Here is a 27,869-nt window from a genome sequence, read left to right as displayed (position 1 = left end):
ACACAAAATAACTAGATACAGATTACATCTCATGAAGAAGAACGGTTTTGTAAACTAATAAACTTGCCCGTGAAACTTTCTTTTCAATGCATCGAATGCAAAAGAAAGCGCACCGATGCAGTCGACACAGTCACTTTACATTATAACCGCGTTACCACGCATGCGCAACTCATAGACACTCGGCCTCGCGTCGCCGCAACTCGCGCGCGCATTTCAATGTGACCATTGACAAAAACGCGGGAGTCCCGTATTTTCCGAATGTTCGAATTTCAAATTTGAAAAATGCGCTCCTTATTTTTTTTGTGTGTGTGTGTGTACGTAGTGGCGGGACAAAATGTTATCGATATGGCAAATATGCCGAAATACGATGAACGTTACGACTATTTGGATGTGGACGCTTTGTTTAATAGCAAAAGGCTAGTCAGGAACTATGTGGATTGTCTTATTAATGCTTCGAGGTGTACGCCGGAAGGAAAAGCCCTCAAAAGTAAGTGGAGACAGATTAATAAATTCTTGACTGTCTTCACATTTTCAAGGCAAAGTGAAGCTTTTTACGCATTGACATTGATTTAGTTACGGTTTCCGGTTTTGTATATATCTAGATCTGTCTCGTTTTCGCGTGTTCCTGTTTACATTCGGGACTGTGTCCGAGGACAAATACGTACAAAAGTAAACACTGAACTTTTGAAAATACGGCTGTGATTTTGCAACCTGGCGCCTAACAGGAATGTCTTTGTAGCATATAGCTCCCCAGTAGCTTCCTACGACGTCCACAGAAGTATATGGAGTGATCCAATAATTCTATATCTATCCTATCACACATACATACCTATTAATATAAAATGTAAATGCTAAAATTGTTTTCATCCGAAACTTTAAACCTATAAACGGTCATAAATAAAATAATGATAGGTACAATAAAATATGAGTATTATATCCTCATTATATTTAATATAATTCAATACTGTTGTTTTTAGGAACATAATAAGAGATTTTATCTCCATAATGTCTAAGGTTAAACAAACAAACTTCATGTTTAAAAGTGCCCAGAGTAAGTATTTATTAATATGTTCATGTACTTGTAACGCAGCTACGCTTTGTTTGGAATCTCTTTCGATGTTTTTCGCCTGCGCTGGCACATTTGGATCTACTGTTATAAATTTTAAAATTCTAAAAGTGTGAGCCGATTTAGAATTTTATTTTCATTACGATCAAGCTAGCGAGGCAAGAGGGTGGCCGTGATAAATTTATATACATTATATAAAATAATAAGAACAGACCCAATAAGGCTAAGTGCTCCATTTATTGTGAATATATATAACGTATCACCTAATCTCTATTTTAGATTTTTAATTTTTATTTAATTGTTCTAGGTCTTACCTTAAGTTTTATAATAAACTTACTTTACTACCTACTGCCTAGTGCCTATTTACTATCCAACCCACGATAAAACCCCGACATACTTATACTTTTGAATTCATTTATCAGTATTAGTATTTTAACTATAAAGGTCTTATTTTGTTTTCAATTTAGGTAAATTAATGTTAATTATGGTTCAGTGATATACAGACAGAAGATATTTGAATTAATACGAAATATTATCTAATATAGAGGTTACTTAAGACCCTCATAGATCTTGCCGCACAGTAGAGCCGCCATCACATTTTTATCCATTCTTTATGTTTATTTCCGAAAAAAAAAATCTCTTGACAAATTATGAATTCTTAAAATAATTTATCATTATTATTATGCCACATTAGACAAGTAATTTTATTAAGGCGATTATATCTCGCACACCTCACATTTTTATCAAATTATTTCCATTTCTTAACGAAAATTAATAAATACCTATGTGGGTTAGCGCTTGTGTGCTGGGAATACCTAATCGCCAAAAAAATTTATTATTGTTGTTTGCCGTTACTGTGACTAAAATTGCATTTGCAATAGGCATCTTAACAGGCGATGCGAAACGTAGCCATGCAATTATTAATATTAATTTTATTTGTGTTCATAATTAAACATTTCAATGATTACGAGGCCGTATCACAGATATACCTAAGTCTTATATTACGAACCTGAAGTCCTTATTTGTTATATTAGATTTCATAATATTAAGTTCTTTTATAATAGTAAATAGGCGTAGCAGTAACAGTAGCTACAAAAAGACACATTATGATTATTTCATCCCAGGAAAAGTAAGATTCTTGTAGGTAACTCACGCGGGCATCATGTAATCCTAAATATTACTCCAAGCAAGTCATTTCTATTAACTTGCGGTTTTTTGATCACCAGTCATTACTCAATTGAGAAGTCATTGTAAGCAATTAGCTAAATTAACAAATTTATTTTTAATATGTATTTCCTAATTTAGTGGTTTTTGCCTAGGCTTTAATGTACAAAAAAAAATATTGGAACATAACAAGTTCATGGCATTAATTTCGTCACTAATTTCACGTGTAAATGTCAAGTTACAAATTACAATGCATGCTTTTACTATATACTGATTTGATTATTATTTTCAAAAATTGCGCTTCGTTTGTTTTCGCACCTTTTTCAGTGAAATAATTACGTAAGATCTTTGAAAAAAAAAAACGAATGCATGCAAATTATGACACAGTATACTCACACGAAGCGAAGAGTCGCGATGGAATAAATAAATAAAAAGAAAATGTCAACTCGAACATAGAATGTACAATTGTAAATAGGTACCATAGCATTGAAATTTATAATGAAAATTCTGCTTATGGTAAATTTATTACTTACGATTAAAATACAGAATTCATAAACATTATGCCAAGAACGTGTAGATGCTGCTAGAAATAATTAATGCCTGAGTTGGTGGCGTAAAACAATTGGAGATTGATACATAGCTGTGTAAATAACTAATTGTGGGAATATAATCAACGGTTTTGTGAATGAGTTGCTCTAGGTGATAACCGTTATATGGCTTATAGATCGATACTTTTACACAATAGGTTGCCGATGGGTCAAGAGTGAGTCGGGCGCGCGGAGTGTTCCATAAAAGGTAATAATTGAAATAAATAACATTTCAAGGGACGATCCTAATCATGCTACATCCGGGAAGTGATCTGATATTTTACACAATTTATTACCAATTTTATTATCTTTAGACCATAATATATTTTTGTTTTAATAGTATATAATTAAAAATATTGTTAAGTTCTCAGTATGTACATAATAAACAAATATATTAATGTTGTAATTTAAGAGGAACTTTATTTATAGTAATGATTAGAACACTATAATATAATTATATAAAACTAAATTAAGTTTATATAGTGTTCTAATTTTATTAGTTGATTTGTATTATTATGATTACGTAAGTATACATATATTGAAGTTATAAGAATTAATTCGTAATTTTGTCCCAGGCAACCATTTATCATATATTAAAATTTCAAACTCGCATGCGTTGTAATAAATTATATATTGTTACAAGTTTATCGTAAGGTTTTTAATCACTGTCTGTGGCGTGCGCTTTGGCATTATCTAATTTATTTATTATGCAAACTTTTTTATTATCAAATGGCGTTTTAATGTTTCATGAAGCAAACTTGTTTGGTACGTGGAATATAACGTATGTAAGCGTTATGATGAGTAGATATTTTCTAAATTTACTTGATACTAGCGGCCCATCTGGCTTCGTTCGGGTAAAACCATAATAAATTATATTTAAACCTTCTAATTACACTATATGTTGGTCAAAACCGTACAAAAATCCGTCCGGTAGTTTTGAATTTTCATACAGACAGACATGACACGGACTGATTTATATAAAATGTAAGGACTTATTTGATACTTACTACCTGTTTCCCGCATGTTCGCCATACAAAATTTAAACCCCGTTTTTGATCTCGGGTCATTGAAATTTCATAAACATCGGCCCAGCGATATCAAAGTGAAAAAATAACAGTCACTCACATTACTTTAAAATTTTGTAAGTACTGATAAACATAGACACACATAATCATAGACATAGCGTCAAAAGAGCAAGGCTCAAGGGGAAATGGGCGCACTCAACTTGGGTTCCCGAGGGGCGCAAGCGCAGGGGGCGGGCCGGGATGATATAGACAAGTTTAATGTTCGATCTGAGTGAGACAGAAACCTATGGAAGACAAAAGCGTTTTGTTGTCTAATGGGATACGCAAATAAAATATTTAAAAGGCATACACATTCTTTCAATTTAAAAAATATAATATTTAGGAATGTACCTTGTGACCTCGCCGCCCGTTCTCTTCAGAACAAAATCATGTGCGCTTCCGCTTTTTATGTAACACATTATAATAATAATGACACATCACAATAAACATTTTCTATGAAATCGTGTTTAGAGTATCGTAGGACCGGATTGTGTAAGGGTCAGTTACACGTTATACCAGTCAATTATCAATCAAATTGTCCAAACGAAAGTGGTTCGTTGGTTAAAGTTAACGTCAAAGAAAAGCATATATAAAATCAAATTTTAATCGGAGTACTTGGTTCGGAGCCTCCAATTATCTGATTGTCGACGAAAATGGTAAAAAAGTATTTTCCGTAAGTTATTATTTCATAGGTAGAGTGACACTATAATCATCAGCCTACCCTTGCCTCACTATATACCACATCAGTCTCCTCCACTTCTCCCTGTCTGATGTTAACCGAAACTGTTATTTATTTTTAGCCATATCCTGCCTAACGCACTCAAACCACCTCATCTCCGCCTGTCCCTACTTCTTTTCCCATTCATTTTAAAATCCATAATCCATAATCCATAATCCTTCTTATAACGTTATCCGTCTCCCTTCTCATAACCCCTATCAAGGAGACGACGGAAGAGAGGAACTCTATCTTCAGAGTTCCTCTCTTTCGTCGTATTTTATAGTGACGCATGTGATATAATAAATCTGCGTATAAATTTATTAATATTTATGAGGAAAAAAATCCATTCCACTGGTGACGTGTTTTTGTCAAAACAATGGGCATAAAACATATTTATTTCTGTTCCAATGTATTGGGCACTTCCTTAGAACCGAGTGGAATGCATGGATTGATCATGCAGGTTCATTTCATTTCTTCAGTCCGTCCCGGCTTGGCTCGGGTAAAACCAGTTAGCTATGTTTGTTCGGGCATCACGTTATAACTACTAAATGTAATTTGATTAGGTTCACAGTTGTATAGCGGATGGTTTAACATACATTCTGGTATAGGTATCATCGCGATACGTTGCCTAGAACCCCTATTTACAATAATAAGTTGTGAATGGACGCACAAAATTCTTAGCACAATTTTATATAATGACTTACATTAGATTGTCTGGGACATATTAAGTGATCAGGGATAACATGTGGCCAATATTTCCTGTGTTAGAATATGTTTTTATTATTATTAACAGCCATTATTGCTTTGACGAACCAGTCATTAAATATGTCGTCTCGCCATCATAGTCTATACCACTTGAATGTGATAAATCTCACTCGTCACACACAGAAGCTCGATGAGTCAAGCAGTCATACGATCAATCATACATTGACGACCTCGGTGGCGCAGTGGTAAAGTGCTTGCCTCTGAACCGGGTCCCGGGTTCGATCCCCGGTCGTGTGATCTTTTTCTGATTTGCTCGGGTCTTGGATGTTTATCTATATATGTATTTATTATAAAATATAGTATCGTTGAGTTAGTTTCCCATAACACAAGTCTCGAACTTGCTTTGGGGCTAGCTCAATCTGTGTGATTTGTCCTAATATATTTATTTATTTATACACAAACAAACAAACAATCGAGCATACAACTTTCCCACACGATGACTTTCGCGCCAAACCCATTGTTTACATTGCGATCGCATTCCTACGCTCGCGACACAGTTCGGCTAAGGTCGGCAGCACTCGCCACAGAAAAAGCAGTGCAGAAGAGCCACTCTGTCAGTAAAAAGTGATAACCGTATTAAGTATTATTGTAACACAGGAAAAAGAAAAAGTAACTAATCTTGGCCTGATTTTGATAAAATTTAATCAAAAACGAGTAAAAAGAAAGACTAATAAAACACTGATTACATTTTAGATTACTTAGTCATTATCATTAATGATCGATTTTACCTGTAACACCCCTTGTAGCTCCCTCAAGGCACAAATTATACATAATAATACCTAATGTAGGTACTTATTAAGCAGTTAGCAGCTCAAGGGAACCAATAGTATATTTTTACATTCCTATATATAATGTATTTCCCACATTTGTTAAATTTTTGTCGACGAAATATCAATCAGTGATGCTCAAAATTATTTTCGATCTGACGAGCAGTAAATCTCTAATTGTAAGTTTTCTATATTTTGTACATTCATTGGCATTACAAATCTTAGTCACGGGCTGTAACCATTCATGCTACGCGTCCACGACTTCTGTCGCGCCGCTAATCATTGTCGATCTTATCGATATTCCTACAGCTGTCTGTCTGTCATAAATCTTTCGGTAGTTCAAGCTTTGTAATGGACGGTGTTTTTAAATCGCTCGGCCCTTTTCCATTTCTTCTTGTCACTTTTAGAATTGATTGTACTAATTTCCATTTATTTCGTCGTTACAGTCAACAGCACATCACCCTGCATGAACCTGTATAGTGCGCTAATAACGACGAGTTTGCAATCAATTTGGGTAGGTTGATGTGCTGTTGACTGTACTAACCTAGGCTGTGCGGAGTGCTGTGTTCCGAAACAGATACTAAGCATTGAAAGTCATAATCGTAGAATATTTACCAGCTCGGAGGCGAAAAAGTACTCAGGCGATAGCTAAAATGGATCTCGATTTTATTTTATATATTTATATTATATTATATATTTAGTTTTTTCTGGGCCAAAAAACTCAACAGGAATCAAAGTAGGTATCAAAACAAGTACCTATTTAGGAACTTGAAAATATTTTGACACTGAAAAAAATCCTCCATGATTATTATCCGTCATACCATTACTCATAAAATTCGTACCATTTCGGCTATCGTATGACCTTAAGTCCTACCATACATGGCCAGCTCAATACAATACAATGACGGAACCATAGATCATAATTTTGTTATCGGGCAATACTATTTTATACTCCACTAGATGACCATTGTTATAATTGTTGGTTTGACGTTTGGTAATTGATCAATTGTGCTATTCGTAGATCAGTAGCTGGAGTAAGGTCAAGCAAGATCGTACACTGTGACCATTATAGTACTGCAGCAGGAATGGAGAAAGATATATATAAATATAAGAAAGATATAAAAACTTACCTCAAAAGCAATATGCAAGCCTCTTCAGCCTCTACCCTCCTGCAAGTTGGCCAGAAAGATATGAATACAAAAGTTTTATATTATACTATTGACTATATTGACGACCTCGGTGGCGCAGTGGTAAAGTTCTTGCCACTGAACCGAGAGGTCCCGGGTTCGATCCCCGGTCGGGTCATAATGGAAAACGATCTTTTTCTGATTGGCCCGGGTCTTGGATGTTTATCTATATATGTATTTGTTATAAAATATAGTATCGTTGAGTTAGTATCCCATAACACAAGTCTCGAACTTACCTTGGGGCTAGCTCAATCTGTGTGGTTTGTCCTAATATATTTATTTATTTTATTTATTTATTTATTTATTTTTCAAAGTCCAATCGTTCGGCGTAATTTTTTTTGTCAATTTAAATGAGAGAGACATTAAAACGTGTATTATTATAGATACTTTTGTAAAAAAGCCTTGAAAATCTAAATTCAGAAAATAATTCGTTGAAAATAAATCAGTAATAAGTCCTCTCTTGTCATTATTATTAAGTATATTAACTACTGTAATATAAAAAAAACATGTACCTACTAAATTAAGAAACACATATTTTGTTTATGTTATACTTGTTAGAAGTCAGTTAGATACAGGTAAGAATATTGTGATCACCGCGCGTCTAGTATAAATAAAAATAATTTTAACCCTATTAAATAATTAGTTTAGTAGGTAATAATTTAAAATTAATACTGTACAGTTATAAAATGCCATTACGCTCCTATTCTAAGGTTAAGTGTTACTTTTATGGCACTATAAGCTATTTAGGTGTATAGTAGACAGGCTCCGGCACCGGAAGTAAGTACTAATCAAACTAGGTGTTGTCCGCGGCTTCGCCCACCTACTTTTTCCACGGGACCAGTTACATTTCACAACATTTTTCCTGAATTAAAAATACCCTTTGTCCTTCTCCATACTTTAAACTACATGTATGTAAAATTTCAAGAAGATTGGTTGAGTGGAGCGTAAGCGTAAAGTGCGTAAAGTAGGTACACAAACAAAGTAAAGTGTACAAACAAACTTACTTTCGCATTTATAATATTAGTTAGGATTTTTTTTCAGTGGATACAGCGTAAAGTGGTAACAAACAAACAGACTTACTTTCGCATTTATAATATTAGTTAGGATTTTTTCTTACTCATGATTCGTCTGTGTCATGTATGGCATGGCAAAGATTTTAAGACTAGTCTGACGATGCTCCTCGCGAATGCTTCCTTTGCCTATCAATTGTCAAAGCACTTTGTCCCATACTCGCCTCCTACTACGTCCACGTGATGTAGAGTGATCCAATTCTAGGAGAGCAACCACAATCGTTGTCTTGTGGACCACTCCGTATCCCACCGCGGATGGAGTAGGAGGCGACTAAAGATTAAAAAAAAAACTGTTTTATTATCAGTAATAAGGAAGCAGATATGAGTAGGTACCTATATATAGTACCTACTTATATGACAAAACTTATATGTCAGCAAGGACATTGTTAAATTTCAATCCATTTGTGAGATACATTCCAATGAAATTTTGGACGGTCAAAGATAATTTTCGAGTACTGTTACAAAAAATCATACTTATGTGCATGGACGTATAAAAAAAGCTTATGTGTATGGAAAATGTTCGACGCGTAGACAGCAAAAGTTATAGATCGTGTCCTCCTTTAAATTTCGCTCATACAAGACATGTGCGTATTACGAGTAGAAATATATGAGAAGAGAACAGACAGAGCGCTGAAATATTTGTCCTTCATCACGTGCCCGACCCAATTTGGCATTTTGTATGAGACTAGATGTTGCCCGGGGCTTTGCTCCCGTGGAAATTTTGAATTCAAATATAGCCTATAAAAATTTTGGATAATCTTAGAAAGATTATCCAAAATTATTATAGGCTAAAATGGTGAAAGAATTTTTGAAATCGGTTCCGTAGTTAAACGCAAAACAAAAACGCTTACCTCTATAAAATAATACTATAGATTAGACGGATTGGGCCGGGTTTGTTTGGTAATCTTCTATCTCATTTGGTCACACTCGTCTGTCGTCTATGGTTTTCTTAGTCTTTTCATCAAAGTATTTTAAAAATTATCGTAAGCACCGTCAGTCTTTGTCCCGTAGTTATTCTTACACGAATACATTTAGTCCAATCGATTCAATTCATCGCTCTTCACTTCGTTAAAATGATTAGATATTGACAAGCGTGCGATTGATTTATTCGAATGATTGTTGAAATTTTCAAATCTATCAGTTTCAATGTAATGAATTTTATTTCATTGCTAATCGTAAAGGAAAATAAATTATGCACAGCGATTTTTTTAATAGTCGCAATTTTTTTAAATGTAACCTCATAAATCAATTTAAATTATGTTAATTCCACAGACATTTACTTTATTTATAGGAGGTTGATCAATAATAAATTATTATTTTAGTTATAATGAGTTTTAAGACTACTTCAATTTTTCTATGTGTAGGTAAGTAATCCGGTTATGTAATGTTATTAAACTTTTTTCAAGTCGTTATTGCCGACCCGGCGCCAATGTTCAGAAAAATATGCAAATAGGCCTAGTATATCTTACGTCCTTTTCTTTTTGGCATACTGATTATCATGGCAAAAAAAAAGACGTGACGTATATTAGAATAACATCAAACTTTGCAACATTTCAGTTTTTTTTACGACGTCCTTGTCCACTTAAAGTCCAGATTATCCGGACGGTCCACTATCCTAGCATTTAAACGTTAACTATGTTATTCAACTCAAAACGTAAGTACTCTAAGTATATGTTAAACAAATAAATGAAAACCCAAGGAAACGCACCTATCAATAACCTGTTATTGTTATCTATCAGTGCATTACGAGTGTGACAGCCCAGTTGTTGAGGAAATGATTCATGATGATATGCACCGGCTCGTGCGACCGACTTCATCACAATGCAAATTACCGTATTCAAGCGAGGAAACTACTGTTGCTGATAGCTGACTACTACTGACTTAGCTGACTTTAGGCTGAGTTTCCACTTGTTTCCAAGTTAAACATGACTTAATAGAATTGACTGATCTCGTTGGAGAATGATGAATTTCTAATTTAGCAGTAATTTCTAGTTTTAACTAGAAAATATGAACTTTAAACTTTACTAAAAGTCTAATAACAGTAAGTAGGTATAATGTTACGAAATTACACATAAAACCAGTTTGAATTTTACAACTTTAGTGGTTAGCTTTACAAAAATCTTCAAAAAGTTTGAGAAACTTTGATTTATGATTAGTAAGGGCTACCATTAACGTTTACGGAGCGATTTAAAATTTTACCATTATAATACAAACGATTCACATGCACGCAGTTCAATTTAAGAACCTGAAATGAATCGTATTAGTATTAAAATTATCGTGATAGTACGAACGATGCAGATCAGTTTATAGTAAGCCCCCAGCTATGACAATTTTATTGTGATGGCACACAACCAAATGATGTTTAAATACTTTCATATTGTATAACATAGATGTTATATAGGTACCTAGTCGGGTGCTATATGATCTGATACAATCTAAATTAAACGTTTTCCGTGCTTACTGGTTTATAACAGGAAGTTACGCTCTTGTAATCTTGAGCTTGTAAATCGAAACAATCACTGTGACGTTCTACATGTATGTACATTACTCCGTGTATTTTTTTTTGTTATAACATGTATGTTAAATAATGATTTTTTGTTTGTATTTTTTATAGTAGTTATATATTTTTTAAATCAACAACATAAGCAGGCAAATAAAGTCGCTCTCGTCTCCGCACGTTCCCGGTTTCTAGTGGGGTTGTGACGTCGCGAAGCCTTGGGTCGGCGTGAAATATGTCTTGTATTAATTTTAATTTATGTACTTATTTTTATACAAGAAAGTTATTACAAATAAAAAAATATATATATAAAGAATCGCCACATCATCGGATCGAATGATTTTACAACTTTTTAGTCGAAAGAAAAGAATGTACACAGTAGTGGACGGTTCGGTGACAGTGACTAAAAGGTAAAGTAATTTTGGTTTCAATTAGTCTATTGTGAAATAATACTCCCACACGAAAACTTTATGGTCACAAAAGTCACAATTGAAATATGGTCTGATCGGAAATTACAGTGTTCCATTTTTAAAACCATTTTCACAAACGTGTGAGTGACTGTAGCACGTGAATTGTGTGCATAATAGCCGGTTAAGGGATTAAGATTAAGTGAATTGTCCCATTCAATTTGCGAGCGTTTACCAATATTCTCACAGTCATTAGATAATACTGTCCTACATTCAAAATGTTATATTTTTCCATTTTGACATTTCGGACACATTATCTAACGGCTGATATGTTACGGACGGAACGAATATAACGTCTGTTATAGTGTTTCTGTCGCGTGTTCACATTGGCCAAACGTTTCCACAAACGTTGCGACGTAGGTATTTAGGCGTTTCTCACGTCGCATGGGCCTCCGTCATGCCGGCTGAACATTATCGGTAAACTGCCAAAATTTTTCGATATACATTGCTGGTTTTTCCTTACGGTAAATATAGGTTCTGGCTACTAGACTAGGTAAGATGAGCGATTGATTACCGGTTTGGTTACAAACGGATAGAAATACGGTGCTGCGATAGATTTTTTTCTCGTTCCCACTCGTTCTTCCTTGCGCATGCGTGCTGCATACGCATTAGTTCTACACCGGCCTTTACCCGAAGATCATGTCATGACCATTTATAGTTAAACTGATGATGAAACACTTGCATCTGCAGAATTGAATCTTATTATGGTAATGTTAAGGTCGAAAATGCATTATGAATGGCGCATGCATTTGTAAATCAGATGTGAATAATGATTGCCTGGTTACTAATCGAATAATCTACTTTCAATTAATCGAATCGATGATCTCTTTGTTATAAATGTGATATGAAAAGTGAGAAATCTAGTAGATATTTTTGTATGAAGGATATGTCTTGAGAAAATCATATGAGTATCAAATCTCTCGAAAAATTGACTACTTATAACAATCTCAATTGCCATTGTCAACACTCCTTAGGAATGATATTGTTGCCTATCGGCTGCCTAAACTGTGTCTACGCGAGTATCCACGGGAGGATATAGTGTAGTCCTATTCTAGGGCTGGGACACGCACCTGGCGAGCAGGGCACTATAGTAACTACCCATTTATGCTCCTACATACCATACAAAAGTTCAGTACATATTCGTATAAATACTTGCATCCAAAATCAGTCGGTAATTTTTATAATTTACCCATCTTGAGACCACTTACTGAGCATTGCATTCGGCATTTTTATCGCCTACTTATTGAAAAAAAAAATAATAATGTCAAACGCGGAAATTATTATAATGCACCTCATATAGCCCAGCATTTGTTCCGAATATAAATTATCTATAATTTTGTTTGCTCTTAAAATACTTACTAGGTTTTGGAATCTTGCTATTTTAGGATATTTATAGCGATGTTATTTATGTTTTCCAGACAAATTCTTGCATGAATTAACGGCTAGATCTTTGCTTATCAAAACAGTGGAATCGTACTAATTTCTATTATAGTGTCTTTGACCCCAGTTTTAAACTCAACATAAATTTTAATTGACAGTGTTTACGAACGTTGACATCTCATACCTATTTTTGGAATGTTATTCTTTCTTTTTTAATCTTCGCAATGTTTATTGTAATATTTATATCATTTTATAAAATAGGTACTTATTCAATAAAGAAAAACAAAATTCCTAGTTTCATTTAATTACATTTTTATTCAACAACTTTTTATAGATAAATTCCTACAAGTGTCAACGTGATAAAACCGGCGTAACTCGGAAAAAATCTAAGCGTCCTGTGCGTTGCATCAGTCAAATTTGACGTTAACATTAACCAACATAGAAAAACGCGAGGTACGCCATTTTATCTAAATGTCAGGGGAGCGCAGGTTAACGTCCAACTGGTAACTGGTGCAAGTCAATCTTATGATTTTTCCACATGTGACTGACTCATTTAGATATTTATTGTATTCGAAGCGGTCATACAAATGATCATTAAATTGGCTATAATAATGTTCTATTATTTCTTGTTATTGCGCACATTACAGTGCATTGAATTGGAATGCAATTGTAACGCAATGTAGCGACGATTTACAATTCCAATACAAGTGGCAACTATATTGTACAGTCGGTAGGATATCAACCTATCCAAAATCATTATAAATTCGCCCGTATCAGCGCCGGCGCGCCATTAATGCACAAATAGGAGAATAAAAATAAACGTCAGCGAATGAAATATTATTTTTGAAAAGTAAATAAAATATTCTAAGTAGGCAAAATAAGATGCACACTTAGGTATGACACGGAAACTTCTTGACTTGTTTTAAAATATTAACAAAAACGTATTCTAGAAAGAAAAAAATATCACTTACATACTCATGAATAAGTGATAAAACATTTACTTAAACAAAACGGTATAAGTTTTATTTTGAAAATAATATACCTATTTTTTTTTTAGTTTTAAGATGAAGATAGAATTATGACAGTCATGGTGCATTGCATACCTACGTATGAACATTCCATGGAACTATAGTACTTATATCATTTTTTTATTAACTTTTAAATCAAATGTTACATTATTATTATGACTATGCGCGATCTTTCGATCTGCCTGTGACAAATTTCTAAATGAATACACAACTTCTAAGAAAATAGTAAAACTGGGCATCAATCTCGTCAAAATTCACATTATGTTGTTCATATTATTATCACTATTTTCAAATCGATGTTATGTATATTTTTGATTTAATTTACACGATTTTAGATAATTATTACCTATTAGCAATCCACTCATGCACGCGGGTATTTTTTAAAATTATATATTTTTTTTAAATCTAAAAAGCGCGTTCTTATTCACGTCACGCAATCGTAACCTATTACATTTCATGAATCTATTTTAAAAATAATATGTATAATAGACCGGAATTAAACGATTATTTGCACAATTATCATAATTAATAAAGCCTAACTAGTTATTATTTTATTACAAAGAACAAAGTAAAACATGGCAGGCTTTTTTATTGATAAAAGAAATAAATTAGACATGTAAACGCAACTATGCAAATACATATATAGAATTCATATTCACCGATAAATCAACTATATCATATTTTATCTAATTTGATCTTTACAACAACTAAGATAGATATAGAGATGAACAGTTTATTAAACCATTTACAGATAAATGAAATACTAATTCTTTGTTTTGCTTTGTAGGATATCACGTGCAAAACAAAATTAACACAAGTAAACGTCATCAAGGATAACTGTGTGTGCCATAGGTCTGACAATTAAGGATGTCGAAAACCGTGCGAAGTCGAGGAGAAAAATTAGGAAAGCGAACCTTGGGCACCGACGCTCTATGGCTGTGGAAGAATCCGTTAAAACGCGCAGATCAGAGAGTGAAAGAGAGAAACACATGTTTTTTAACTAAGGCATATTTCATTTTGTACGCAGGAATCCTTCCAGAAGCGCTAAGAACGAAGTGCATCCGTTGCACCGAGCGGCAGAAGAAGACGGCGGTGAAGGTCATCAAGCGGCTGAAGTACGAGTACCCTGAGGAGTGGGCCAAGTTGTCCACCAGGTGGGACCCCACCGGAGACTTCACGAGGTACTTCGAGGAGTTCCTGGCGAAGGAACACTTCAACACCATTCTTGGATCTGGTGGGTAAAATGTTCATGTTATTTATTTATTTATTTATATACACAGAAATACAATAGGCAGTAAATAGTACTTAAATACAAAGATTCTACTTATTTCAAATGAAATTACTAATGATATGAAATTAGCTGGTAAAAATATAATAAATTACACATAAGCCTTCCGCGGGATTCACACTATCTATTGGTGAAAACCGCATGAAAATCCCTGTAGTAGTATTTGAATTTATAGTGAACAGACAGACGCGGCACAGGCCTTTGTTTTATACCTCAACTGACAATTCTTTTTTCAACTCAAAACGGGACATCCATACATTATTACTAATATTAAGTATGGATTATACTACTAATATAATATATATACGCTAGTGAACAGGTAAAAAAATATATACACAACTTTTAAATGTTCTTTATTTTGTGTTCACATTAAGTACCTAATTAAATTATTTTATAAGAAATCATGAAAAATAAAGAACCAGTATTAAGTGAAGCGACATTTCGATGACCGTAATTATTTAAATTTTATGCAACATATTTTTTTAGTATTACAAATTTACTAAGGTCGTGATGATTTTAAAGAAGTGCATTTGAATTCAAGTTACGTAATCGGCACTTTTTTGCATCCCCCATTATTGTTTTGGGGACAACGGGACAAGTGGTCCAATAAAGGGACAGTCCCGTTCAAAACGGGACGTATGATCACTTTAGGTATGGATTATTATTTTTATGTTGCGGCTCCTTTTGAGATTCACAGCACATATCTCGGTCCTATGAGAGACTTGCATGGGGATTTCCTTTGAAATACATTATTAGTAAAAGCAGCTTTAACTATGATGATAAAATGCCCTTTTGCGACCAAGGCAAAATTTCAAGAAATATATACCGTTTCGATTCGCATCATCGATTTTCTGAAAATAATATATTGAGAGAGTCTGATTTTGAATTTTAGAGAATACCTAAGTGTAGAAATATGGTACTTATCTCTGAAAAAATAAATTTTATGATTCGTACATGACCGTGTTTTCAATAGAATAGTGTATATAAGTTAAGACTTTTCATTGTGATAATTTTAAAGCTAAATTTTAAAGCTAAACTTTGTTACAAATATAAATAGGCATACTCGTAATATATATAACTCTTCAGGATGTATCTAGGCACATATGGAAAACCCGCAGCTTACAAGTTGACATCATATGTTATCAACTAAATATAATTTTCAAGTGTTATTACTAAAAACATTATGTTTTGGTAAAAAAAAAAATAAACGTGAGAAAAGTTCTCGTTTGTTGTCGGTTTTTTATGTCGTGGATGAGTAACGTTTGGCTTGCTTGTTAAAAATAGCATAAATTTATCTTTTAGTGTATCTGTACATGGTATTTCTAGAGTCTTATCTATAAAGTACCTATCTACCTGCTCCTAAAATTAAAATTCCTAAAACGATTTACGTTACGTCAAAATAGAAAACAAAACGCTTATTTTACGCTCTTGAAATTAATTTTAAAAAGTATTTAAGCCTAATAAATTACCGCAATTATTTAAAAAAAAAATCACGTATGATCATTTGGCTCAATTCATGGCAATATTAAAGGAGAAAAATAAATCAATCACCTGGGTGATATGAGTCCTACCTATGTGAAATAAGGACACTGAAACTCCACTCAACCAGGTGGACAAAACGTAATTACGTTTACTTGAGTGGAGTTACTTGTTAATTAACAAGGTCAAAAATTTTGCAATAAGCGGGGAATTTGTTTTAGACCTAATACCTATAGAAAATATAGTATTTAAACGTGATTTTAACCATAAAATATGATAACATAAAACTAATGAAGTTAAACCATAAGATAACCAACTTAGTGGCTAACCACCGACAGCAGTACCTACTCACGTGTGTTTAAAATTAACCTAGATATTGACAGCTTTAACCGCTGAAACTGATAAATGTCGTCATTGTTAAATTATGTATTCGATGACCTCGGTGGCGCAGTGGTAAAGTGCTTGCCTCTGAACCGAGAGGTCCCGGGTTCGATCCTCGGTCGGGTCATGACGGAAAATGATCTTTTTCTGCTTGGCCTGGGTCTTGGATGTTTATTTGTTATAAAATATAGTGTAGTTGAGTTAGTATCCTAAGACAAGTAACACAAGTCTCGAACTTACTTTGGGGCTAGCTCATTCTATGTGATTTGTCCAATATATTTATTTATAAGATTGTTTATTGCTATGCATATCAACTGCATAAAATTATCATTTTATACATTTTTACTTTCATTTCTCGTATATGATGAAGAATATAACTTACTTTCACAAAAATAGATTAACATGTACATTAAATACCTATGAACAATCGTTTTTCTAACAACGAACATGCCGTTAGGGTTTGGAACTAAATCGTTGCGTACTTCAGTCGCCACGTCGACCTTTACTGCTTAACTGGAGGAAATATGGCGACAGTCTCAGGATCATACAGCCGAAACAGTAACAGCGCAAAGGGCTCCAGGTGGGAACGAACCTCGGCTTTGGGCGTTACTCGCAAAAATGGCCAGAGCGGTATATTGCTCAAGATGCCTGAAGGGCCTATGGGTTTGTTATGTGGGAAGAAAAAAAAAACGTTACACATAGGTAGATCATTAGGCAGTTCTATTGATGGTACAAATGACACTAATATAAGATTACTTAAAATAGTCAAGGGGAAAAAAAAGTCTATTGACATTTTGACAAGGACAAAATTTAAATATTTCCTATCATCATCATATTAATAATAAAAAATAAATAGCTACACAAAAACAAGTTGACATTAAATAATAATCTAGTCTAGTGTCTAGACTTTATAACTTAACTATAGAGTGCAGCCACGATCAATGACAAATAAATATATATATTACTAGCTTTTGCCCCCGGATTCGCCAATGAGAATTTCTCCGCGAAAGCGAAACAGAAATGATTTTCATACAAAACAAATTTTCACCGCATTAAGGGTTGATTTTTGATAAAGAAATTTCAGTTTTAATTGTGAATTTTACTTTAAACAAATTCCATCAAAAGCGCTTTAGCCGTGAAAGCGGAACAGACAGACTTTTTGCACTTGTAAACTTCTGCAAGTGCGGCAGAAGTTTACAAGTGGCGGATGACACTTAATTGCGGTTTTGTAACTGTTCTGACCCTAGGGTAGTTACCTTTGAGTATTCCAAAGAAGGCCAACATATTTAAGTATTAATAAGCATATTAGTAAGCATTAATAGCATAATTACCACTTAACGACCCTTCTACTAATGGTATTTTTTTACCGTTTCTACAAACTCTACGAAGAAAATAAGAATAGCTATTTGTTTAGAGAAGCGTGCCACTGATCTGAAAACAAGGGTCGCCGACGACCGTGTCAAGAAAAGTGGACTCTGAACTCCGAAGCTCAACGGCTGAGGACGAAGACGGAAAAACGTTTACCGCGTTTCCCCGAATAAGAGAGAGATTCGTCTATCAAAAAAATTATAGCATATTATTTGAGTTTAGACTATTTTACTACCGAAAAAGAGTGACATGTCAGTCAGGATTCATGTTTGTATGTTTGTGATTCTTAAACGCCTTATCAGATAACGATCTGCGAGGTATCATTATATTCCCTATATCCCTGGGTGGAAACACGTGACGTGATTATAAAATCAGTATATGTCTGATTATTGACAAGAATAATAATATGTAATTGATTATATATTTTCCAGTAATTAAAATTCCATAACATAACCATAACATTTTCCATATGGAAAATGCTCCACCGATAAGAACAATGTTCTTAATTGATGATGAATAATTAAAATGACGTTAGGAATGGCATTCTTCGATCCGTCCATTCTATACTATGCGTGATGATATAGCTGTACTAAGTTAACGTGTGACATTTTACTGTAATTCACTTGCACCATTTATCTTTGTCCCATAATGGTAGAAATTAATGTTATGCTCTTTGTGACTAATGCAGTTTACTACACTTGGAGTACTCTTTATACTGTGGTTTAACGTATATTTACCACCACGCCGTCTGATGTCAATAAGTGATGTATATCCATCCATCCTATGTTGAATAAAGGATTTTGAATTTTAACTATATACATTATTGTCTCTCCACAATAAGTTTCTAGAAATTTGAATTTTTAGGTATTCACTTACACACACACTTACACTTAGAGAAACTTAATGATACTTATTTATATATTTATTATATGTAATTACCCACTATACGAGCACAACATACACGTTATCTACAGTCTATATACAAACTTAATATAATAATATCCTACACTAACATAATTATTTATTGTCTTAAATTATTATTTCATTTATAACAATTTAAGTGTAAACTTGTGGAAGACAAGTGCTTAAACAATACTGTAAAAATCTGAATTTCAAGATATTTCTTCTCTTTTATCCTTTTGTTATTATACTTAAATGTGAATGTTTGAAAGTAGGTGTTCACCGGAAGCAAGTGGTGGTCAATATAAACTACTATATATGAGTCAGATACAAACTCATGTGGCACGAGTAGGTTTCGAACCTGGGACCCTTCAATCACAGGTGTAAGTGTAATCTAAAATAAAAAAGTGTAATCCACTGGACCATTACCTCTACGATGTCGATGGAAAAGGAGGAGACTTTAGACCAGCAATGGAACACGTCACCTACACAGGTCTTAGTAGTCATAGAATATTAAAATATATTTTATGTATGTTCACAGCCGGCAATGAAATCCCAGGCTCGTCGCCGCCGTCGCCACCGCCACCGCCGTCGCTGCCACCGCTGACCGACGCGCCACCGATGCTGACTAACGCGCCACCGATGCTGACCAACCCTCCCCCGTCGCAGACCTACCCCCCGCAGAGCTTTCCGTCCACCTCCCCTAGACCTGTGATACTAAACAGGTGAGATTCTTCTTGAACTTAGATTAGGTATTGTGTTGGGATCTAAGTATCATGATTTAACTAATCGGACTGCGATCTTATTGTTGTTCAATTGTCTGTATTGAAGAGTTCATAATGTTTTATATTTTATGTAATTTTATTATTCAATCAATTATTATATTTATCTTACGAAATAAATTAAAATTTATACATAGGTATAATGGAGTTTATTTATTTTTATATATTTTTAAAATAAGATTTCCAATCAACTTTAAATCTTCGTACGATCCAGCGGCAATGTTACAATCTATGAATGATCACAATGATCTTAAATGTATCTATTTAATCTAGAACATACATATTTTTTAAAACTTTTTTGACCTTGTCATCTACCCTCTACTAGGAAAAGACTTCAAAGCGTTTAGGCTATAAAAAACCTGTATTGCAAAGCAACGCAATTAGGTATACCATTTTTTTATACCTCAGTGGAAACGCCACAGTTACAGTAATTTGGCAACCATTAGATTATAGAATAAAACTAGCTCGTTTTGCTGTTTAGTGGTTTTACCCACCGATTCTTAATAATTGGGTGGTCATATTAAATAATTTAACTGTAATTTAACTTTTACTGTAATGTAGTGAACGAAACACTCTTCGTATTTTAAATTACTCTGGATTATTAGGGATAATCTCTCTCATCACTCCGCAATTTCCCGTTTGTATTCGGGGTTGTGGATCCACGAAGCCCAGGATCAGCGTTAAAAATATGCTTAACATTTTGAAGATTTAGCTGTAATTTTATAACTGGCCATCTGCCTGATGTCAACCCTCCTTGGGAATGCTATTGTTACCTATCAACTGGCAAGATATGTCTCTTAGTCGCCATTTACAGGAGCATATGACATGGTCCTATTCTAGAGTCACATCTACCCCAGATACAGTGTATGTGGCGTTGTACATAATACTTACAATATCACTTATTTATTTATTACTAGATATTGCCCGGGACTTCGTCCCCCGTGGATATTTTAAGATAAAATATATATAGCCTATAGCAATCTTGGATAAAGTACCTTTCTAATGGTGAAATAATTTTTAAAATCGGTTCGGTAGTTTCGGAGATTACCCGCCTCACATTTTACATTAAGTAAATTTGGTTAATTTATTTACCACGTCATCAACAATAGGAAGTAGTGTCGATCTCTAGGTTCATTATTGTAAAATTTACATAAAATAAAAATATTGACTGCATATTTATTGCAACAATGTTATCGCAAACGATCTAATTTATCACGGATACAGGTGTTTTATTGTAATTAATTTATTCGAACTAAAATACTTGATATTCAGTTATCATAACCTTACGTAATTTAAGGAAAACTAAGATTTTATTGGTATTTTAATAAGCGCATGCAATGGATGGACTAGTAAATTAATACTTCTTATTTTAGGTAGTTTATATATTTTTAAAACATAATTTCCATAACACATACATATTTCCATAATACATAGGTAATTTTAAAAATGCATACAAACACAAACTTAAAAATACTATTTTTGGTTAAAAATATATTAAATACACACGTAATTAGATAGCATATTCCAATTAGAACTTTACCGTACTTTTAATCTGTACTTACCACAGATATCATAAAATATCGGTGACATTTCAGACACGTAGAACCCAACCATTACAATCGATGACGTAATAATAATTGATCACACAGATTATTACATAAATCTGTCACCAGAAACAATCATAACAATAGCAAAAATGTTAATCAAATCGAACATTAACCTTCTTTTAGAGAAGTTTTCGAATTACAATCGATTCACTCGATCGATTCGCGTGTCGATATCGATATAATTCGATTCGTATACACGAAATTTCGGTGGCACACTTTGCTGCCGATTCTGATAAATGCAATCAATATCAGCATTAAATAATTGAACTCTAATGCCCTCTTATTATAAAGCGTTGTCAACTTTTTCAATATACATGTATAATGTATATAGGTATAATAAAAAATTTATCGCTTTTGCATGTAGGTACGCTATTTTTCAAACACAATCATACTAACTATTCAAGTGATAATTATAGAAAATGACTTAGACATAAGTCTTTAATCATGCGTCGAGATATTATAATAGGTAGTACACTTACTATTGTTCTTACGACGTCGCTAAAAATTATCTGTCTCAATGACTGAAAAAAATTGTTACGTAATAAAAAAAATAAGTGTCATTAGTTGTTAACTACATTCTTCGTTGATTGGATCAAGATCAATACAACAATCTAAGTTCCCATGGATTAACATTTACATTTTCAAAAACGTATTGATGTCTTTCGTAAAGATTATAACCGGTTTAATTAAATACAAATAATATTTAGTACATGATAAAACGCTCGTTAACGCCAAAATAAAATTTGAAAAAAGAAGAGTATTACAATTTTTTTATTTTTCGCGGCCATTTTGACATCATCGTCGCCTTTTAGTCCTTTTATCTTACTACCTACCTAGAAGTACATATTTTATGTAACGTATCAACATACGTATTAAAAATCTTTGAACATTAAAAACTAGATGTTTTATCAAATATAATTAAATTGGAGATTTATAAAATTAATTAATTTGTTAGGTCAGTATAGATTTTAGGTAAATAACTTTTTGTAACAAGTATTTTAATTAGACGTTGAAATTAAAATATTTTACCTCAGTTATACCACATATATCATTGGATTATTTACCTATTATCTTTTTACTATTTATTTTAAATTACATTGTAAATCCTCGCGGCAAATGTACGTCAACTTTGTAAATAATCTTTTTTGTAACTTTTATAACGTCATATAGATAGTATAGAAAACATCATAGTACCTATTCAGTCATCATCTTTAGTCTGGCAGAGACTAAAGATTTTACAAACAAAAAAGTTGTTATCGATATGGATGAAATTTCGCTGATTTCTTTAGAGGAATTACTGCTGTGCTTGAATTTGAGTCATTTTCATGTATAAATGCTTCATGGACGACAACCTTTTTTGAAGTCACTCACATAGGTACCTAAATTCAGTAAGAAAGGTGTATAACACGAGTATGTTACAAGAAAAACCGAGGCGTTGTCTATTCCTTACTAACTCTAAATTTATGAACGATTTTTCACCTAATTCCGCTTGTCCTATAGAGTCGAAATTTTTTTTGGTCAGTTCAGTTTCCACGACAATTTACGTCAAGCATGCTCTTTGACGACGATGAAAGCTTTTGGCAAAAAAATTAAATTTGTCAATAACTTTTTCTCAATAATTACGGTGTTTCCCAACGTTCCAGGTTCGGAGACGACGGCGAGCTGATGATGGGCAGCCCCTCGTCTGCGGCCGGCACCACCCCGCCCACCATGAGGCCCATCTCAACTACCAACATGCGGCCCATGATGCAGCCACGGTACCATCAACAAATTCATTGCTAACTCATTTACAATCTACATCACACGTCTTTGATAATACTATCGTTAATAATCAGCTGTTAGGTCTTTTTATCCCTCGGTTCTATTAATATAATTCTATATCTGACTAAGCCTTAGTCAGTAATAGAGTGACGGTAATCCAAGGCGGGAACCACACGTTGGATTCTGATCTAATCAACTAAACAATGGAAATATGCAAGGTTTCCTTCATTATCCTAACATATTATAAAACAAATTCCTCTGCCGCGTCTGTCTGATTGCGATAAGCTTAAAAACCACTTCGCTGATTTTCTTGTGGTTTTTACCAATAGATAGTACCTATGATTCCCGTTGAAGGTTTAGGTGTATAATCTATTACGTTGTACCCGAACGAAGCCGAACCGATAACATAGCGAAGAAATATTTCACAAAACCAATGAAAGTCATGTAAAGACACCAACATATTGTCCTCTTTCTTAACCTCGACAAAACACAGAGAACAAGTAAGAATTACTAAATTAAAAAGGAACGATTGCATCTAGGACTGTAGCTGGTTATTGTGATGAAAATCAAACAATGGCCGCGGTATCAATGAGCGTGGGACAGACCATTGGAAAACTGAGACCGACAAAAAATATTGGCAACACCCTGTGCTTGAGATACCACAGAATACTAAAATAGACTTAACGCTGCACATCAAGCTGCTAAAGTACATTGCAAACTAGTCGTTATTACCGCGGCATATACATCCAGGCAGGGTTGTGATGTGCTTGATATGCGGTCGGCTGTACTTGTACTTATGAATTACAGATATACAAGATACTACAGATATCAAATTTCCATTCTTGATTGGAAAAAACAACTTATTAGTTGCAGAAAACATGTAAAGACATATTACGCGAAGAGATAGTAATTGGTACAGGAATTGGCACAGGAGACACGAAGACACACTTTACCATTTCTGAAATAGGGTAGAAGGGGTAGAAAAGTGGCTAAAATGCTATTTTCACTTCTCGTACTTGTAAAGTTTGACATTACGATTGGACGTAAGCTGCCTACAATTAAGTATATTTTTAGAGTAAAATCTTCGTCGATGAACTTAGTTTTTTACAAAAGTAATGTAAATAAAAAAAGTAAAATCTTCGTCCTAATCAGTCGTCGTTATAAGTGGCCACTAATTTAATTGGCCACGATGATCAGGGTCGTTAATGCACGAATATTAGAATGCTTAATAAATTGTTTTTAATTTCCTCACAATCGATGCAAAATCTCAAAACAAGAGTATACACTTCGAGAGAAAAGCGACATTTTACCAATAATTGTCAACTTAAGTATAGTTAGATCCATACAAATATTTTTTATCTATTGGTGGAACGTCACGCGTGCGAAGGTGTATCCAGAAGGAAGTTTAAAATGTCATAAATACTTGTATAACAATAAAACCAGTATGCCGAGTACAAAATCATGCGGCCATTAAGTACTTACTTGGGTCCTAATCGTTTAATTGAATCTATTAAATTAACTATCAACTTCATAGATATTTGTTGTCGGATCAATTATGTCGGATCAGTTATGGAATAATATTAGCATTAAATAAATACATTGTAAAAAATATAGGTAGGTATTATGTTGCAAACTGGTATGCACATCCTGTACTTTACTAATAGATGATATGCATAACACACTTTTAGCCCGCATATGTGACTAGGTTTATGTAAGCGATAAAAACTAATATACATACAATATGTAAGAAAAAAAACAAGTTCACTGTTTGTTTACGTTCGTATTAAGTACTATCGAATGAATTGTGTTTTTTATGATAGTACAACCACACCCAGATATATAGGCCACAGGAAGGCCATATTTAGGTATAGAGTTGCCGTCACTAAACCAAATAGCCTTACAGAACAGCCAGCTTGGCCAGACATTAATGATGTTTGATTTGATTTGATGATTTCATGACGTGATTTGTATGTAAAAATGAACCTTTTTTATTATTATTTAACATATACTATTGCTCCCTGCAATCACTAGCTAATTTATTTATTTTCTTTTCCAGACCAACAATGATCTGGACAGCAGCAGCATCAGACTCCATGCCAACTCGCTTCCCACTCAGACCCAATAAGGACATGTCTCCACCGTACACCACAGCGATCACGCTCATAGACCAGATCGGGTACAAGATCATCAGAACTACGGAACTGGTCACCGACATATTGAGGAACACCGTCAGGGCTGTGGTCGGCCGGTAGATGGCGTTGGTTGAGGAGCTGATTTGGGGAGTGATTTTGGGTTCAAAACGCAAGTCATACAACTTGCGTATCTAACACGTCTATTGTAACTACGCAACCTATATTTCAAGGGCCATATCGCCAAACTTGTAGACTTTGCCACATTGTAATAAGAACCGATGTGTACATACATAAATGCACGAGACTGTACGAGTATGTTTCATCATCACTCTCCATGGTGCTCAATATAGCTCAATTGACGACCTCGGTGGCGCAGTGGTAAGATTCTTGCCACTGAACCGAGAGGTCCCGGGTTCGATCCCCGGTCGGGTCATGATGGAAAATGATCTTTTTCTGATTGGCCCGGGTCTTGGATGTTTATCTATATATGTATTTGTTATAAAATATAGTATCGTTGAGTTAGTATCCCATAACACAAGTCTCGAACTTACTTTGGGGCTAGCTCAATCTGTGTGATTTGTCCTAATATATTTATATTTATTTATATTTATATTTATATTTATAGCTAGTAAGTAGTGCGCTTACGCGTAAGAATGTGAGATTAATAATACTGGCAACACCACCGACACGTTTGGTTCTAAAATATTTTGGCTATTCTGTAAAAAAAAACCATTACAGTTCGTGCAATCAAACACACGAATTAATTGATCAAAAGTGCCTTGTAAAAATATTTAAATTAGATACATTCATCTAACAAAGCAATTACTATTCCTTATGAGATTGTAAAAAAACAATAGGTTATAAGATTCTTGAAGAACAGTTACATACCTACATCACTAGGTATATATAGTGTCAAAGCTTATCTTAGTTATTTAATTATATCGTACACTTTTTTCATCATTATTCAGCAACAAAACAGTTAAAGATTTAAGTACAATAGTAAAAATCGTTAAAGAACTATACTTGTAGAGCTAGGCCCCATTGCTCAGTCGTGCTCTGTAGCGACGACGCAGCAATCTGCCGCTTCGTAATGCTGTTGTTTTCCATAGATTGTGACCACAGAAATCAATCTAGACTGATTTCTGAGGTTGTGACACGTGCGTACGTCGAATCTCCATACATAGAAATTGTATGGAGATTCGACGTCGGAGAATCGACGGATGTCAAAACAAACGGAGCAAGACAGCAATAGGGCCTTGCTTTTAGTTCAGTAAGCTGTTGATGCCATCTAAAATTACTTTTGTAAAAGAAGTTACTTATATCTTCTATATATTAAATTTAACCAGTACCCACAGCTCTTATCAGAATCTAGCTAAGTATTTGTGAATATTTCGTAGTTATGGCCGGTGATAATACTTATTTATTGAGTTAAAATGTTAAAATATTGTCAATATTGGAGAGAGTTAGGCATTAATTATTTAGTTTTAAACGCGAATCTCAATATAAACTCATAATTAATTTAGTTCATATAGTAAGTGTTAATTTATTTATAACTATTTAGAACTATTATAAAGTTTTTCTTAGTGCCTTACTACTTAAGCCTTTTTTAAGATGAAAATGTTGTAATAGACATAAACTACATTTTTCTTCGAAAATACTTTTTTATAAATAAGTAAGCCATTAAACGTTTTTTTATGTACCTAATTCATGTTTGTTTTAAATTTCTGTCTACGAATCCCTCCAATACCTACAACGTAAGTAGGTATATAAACTTGTACTACATTTAGATTACCCACAATAAACAGTGTAGCAGGCGCTTAACTTTGTAATGCGCCTGTTACAAATATGCAACAAAGACGGTCCATTGGATAACAGTGCGACAATTCTATAATCTCGCAGTAGGCGCCCCACCCAGAGACGTTTATTCCAACCACCTAGCCAGACTAGTATTTGCGCAGGATTTCATGGGAATAAAAAATATTAGACGTCAACCCATTTTAGGTACCTGCTATAAATTTTTGTACGGTCGTCAGCATTGGAACCTACTTGTTGAGTCGGGAGTCCTCCGAGAAACGTAATATGTTTACATAAAACGTGAGTTCGTAGTAGCTTAGGCGGTTTATCTCGGTATGTTATGTCGCGGACATGAAAGGAGAAAGAAATCAATATGAAGAAGACGGTCTAACAGGCCCTATTCTGGAATGGAACCACACTCCACCAAACTATTAAATCTTTCTAGATCATTTTGGCACGAATTAAAGTGCAAAACATTACGAATAATTTGGGTTACGCAATTCGGTTCACTTGTTTGTGTCATAAAACGAAAGTGGTTTTATCACTGGGCTGCCGCAAAAAATTAGCCCAATCAATCTGCTCTGCCTTCAAGGCGTAATAGTGAAAGTTTTGTTTAT

General features: G+C 33.9%; 1 protein-coding gene across 1 annotated transcript; it reads left to right on the top strand.

Moving 5' to 3' along the window:
• Positions 1 to 164: 164 nt before the first annotated feature.
• Positions 165 to 27,162, top strand: LOC128677457 (formin-1-like). The gene is made up of 5 exons (XM_053758324.2): positions 165 to 487; positions 14,788 to 14,994; positions 19,718 to 19,901; positions 23,209 to 23,322; positions 25,383 to 27,162. The coding sequence occupies exons 1-5, from the start codon at positions 283 to 285 to the stop codon at positions 25,576 to 25,578; spliced, it is 906 nt and encodes a 301-aa protein (XP_053614299.1). The 5' UTR covers positions 165 to 282; the 3' UTR covers positions 25,579 to 27,162.
• The last annotated feature ends 707 nt before the right edge of the window (positions 27,163 to 27,869 follow it).

Source organism: Plodia interpunctella, chromosome 18 (assembly GCF_027563975.2).
Source record: "Plodia interpunctella isolate USDA-ARS_2022_Savannah chromosome 18, ilPloInte3.2, whole genome shotgun sequence".
In the NCBI taxonomy this organism is placed as follows: Eukaryota; Metazoa; Arthropoda; class Insecta; order Lepidoptera; family Pyralidae; genus Plodia; species Plodia interpunctella.
The sequence above is the reverse complement of the archived record's forward strand: the minus strand, read 5'-3'. Positions and strand labels throughout refer to the sequence as shown.

Excerpts from the sequence above, each read along its gene's own strand:
- LOC128677457 (XM_053758324.2), top strand. The coding sequence starts at position 283 with ATGCGCTCCTTATTTTTTTTGTGTGTGTGTGTGTACGTAGTGGCGGGA. Across the intron at positions 14,995-19,717 it reads CAACACCATTCTTGGATCTG|CCGGCAATGAAATCCCAGGC; the intron begins GTGGGTAAAATG and ends GTATGTTCACAG. Across the intron at positions 19,902-23,208 it reads AGACCTGTGATACTAAACAG|GTTCGGAGACGACGGCGAGC; the intron begins GTGAGATTCTTC and ends CCAACGTTCCAG.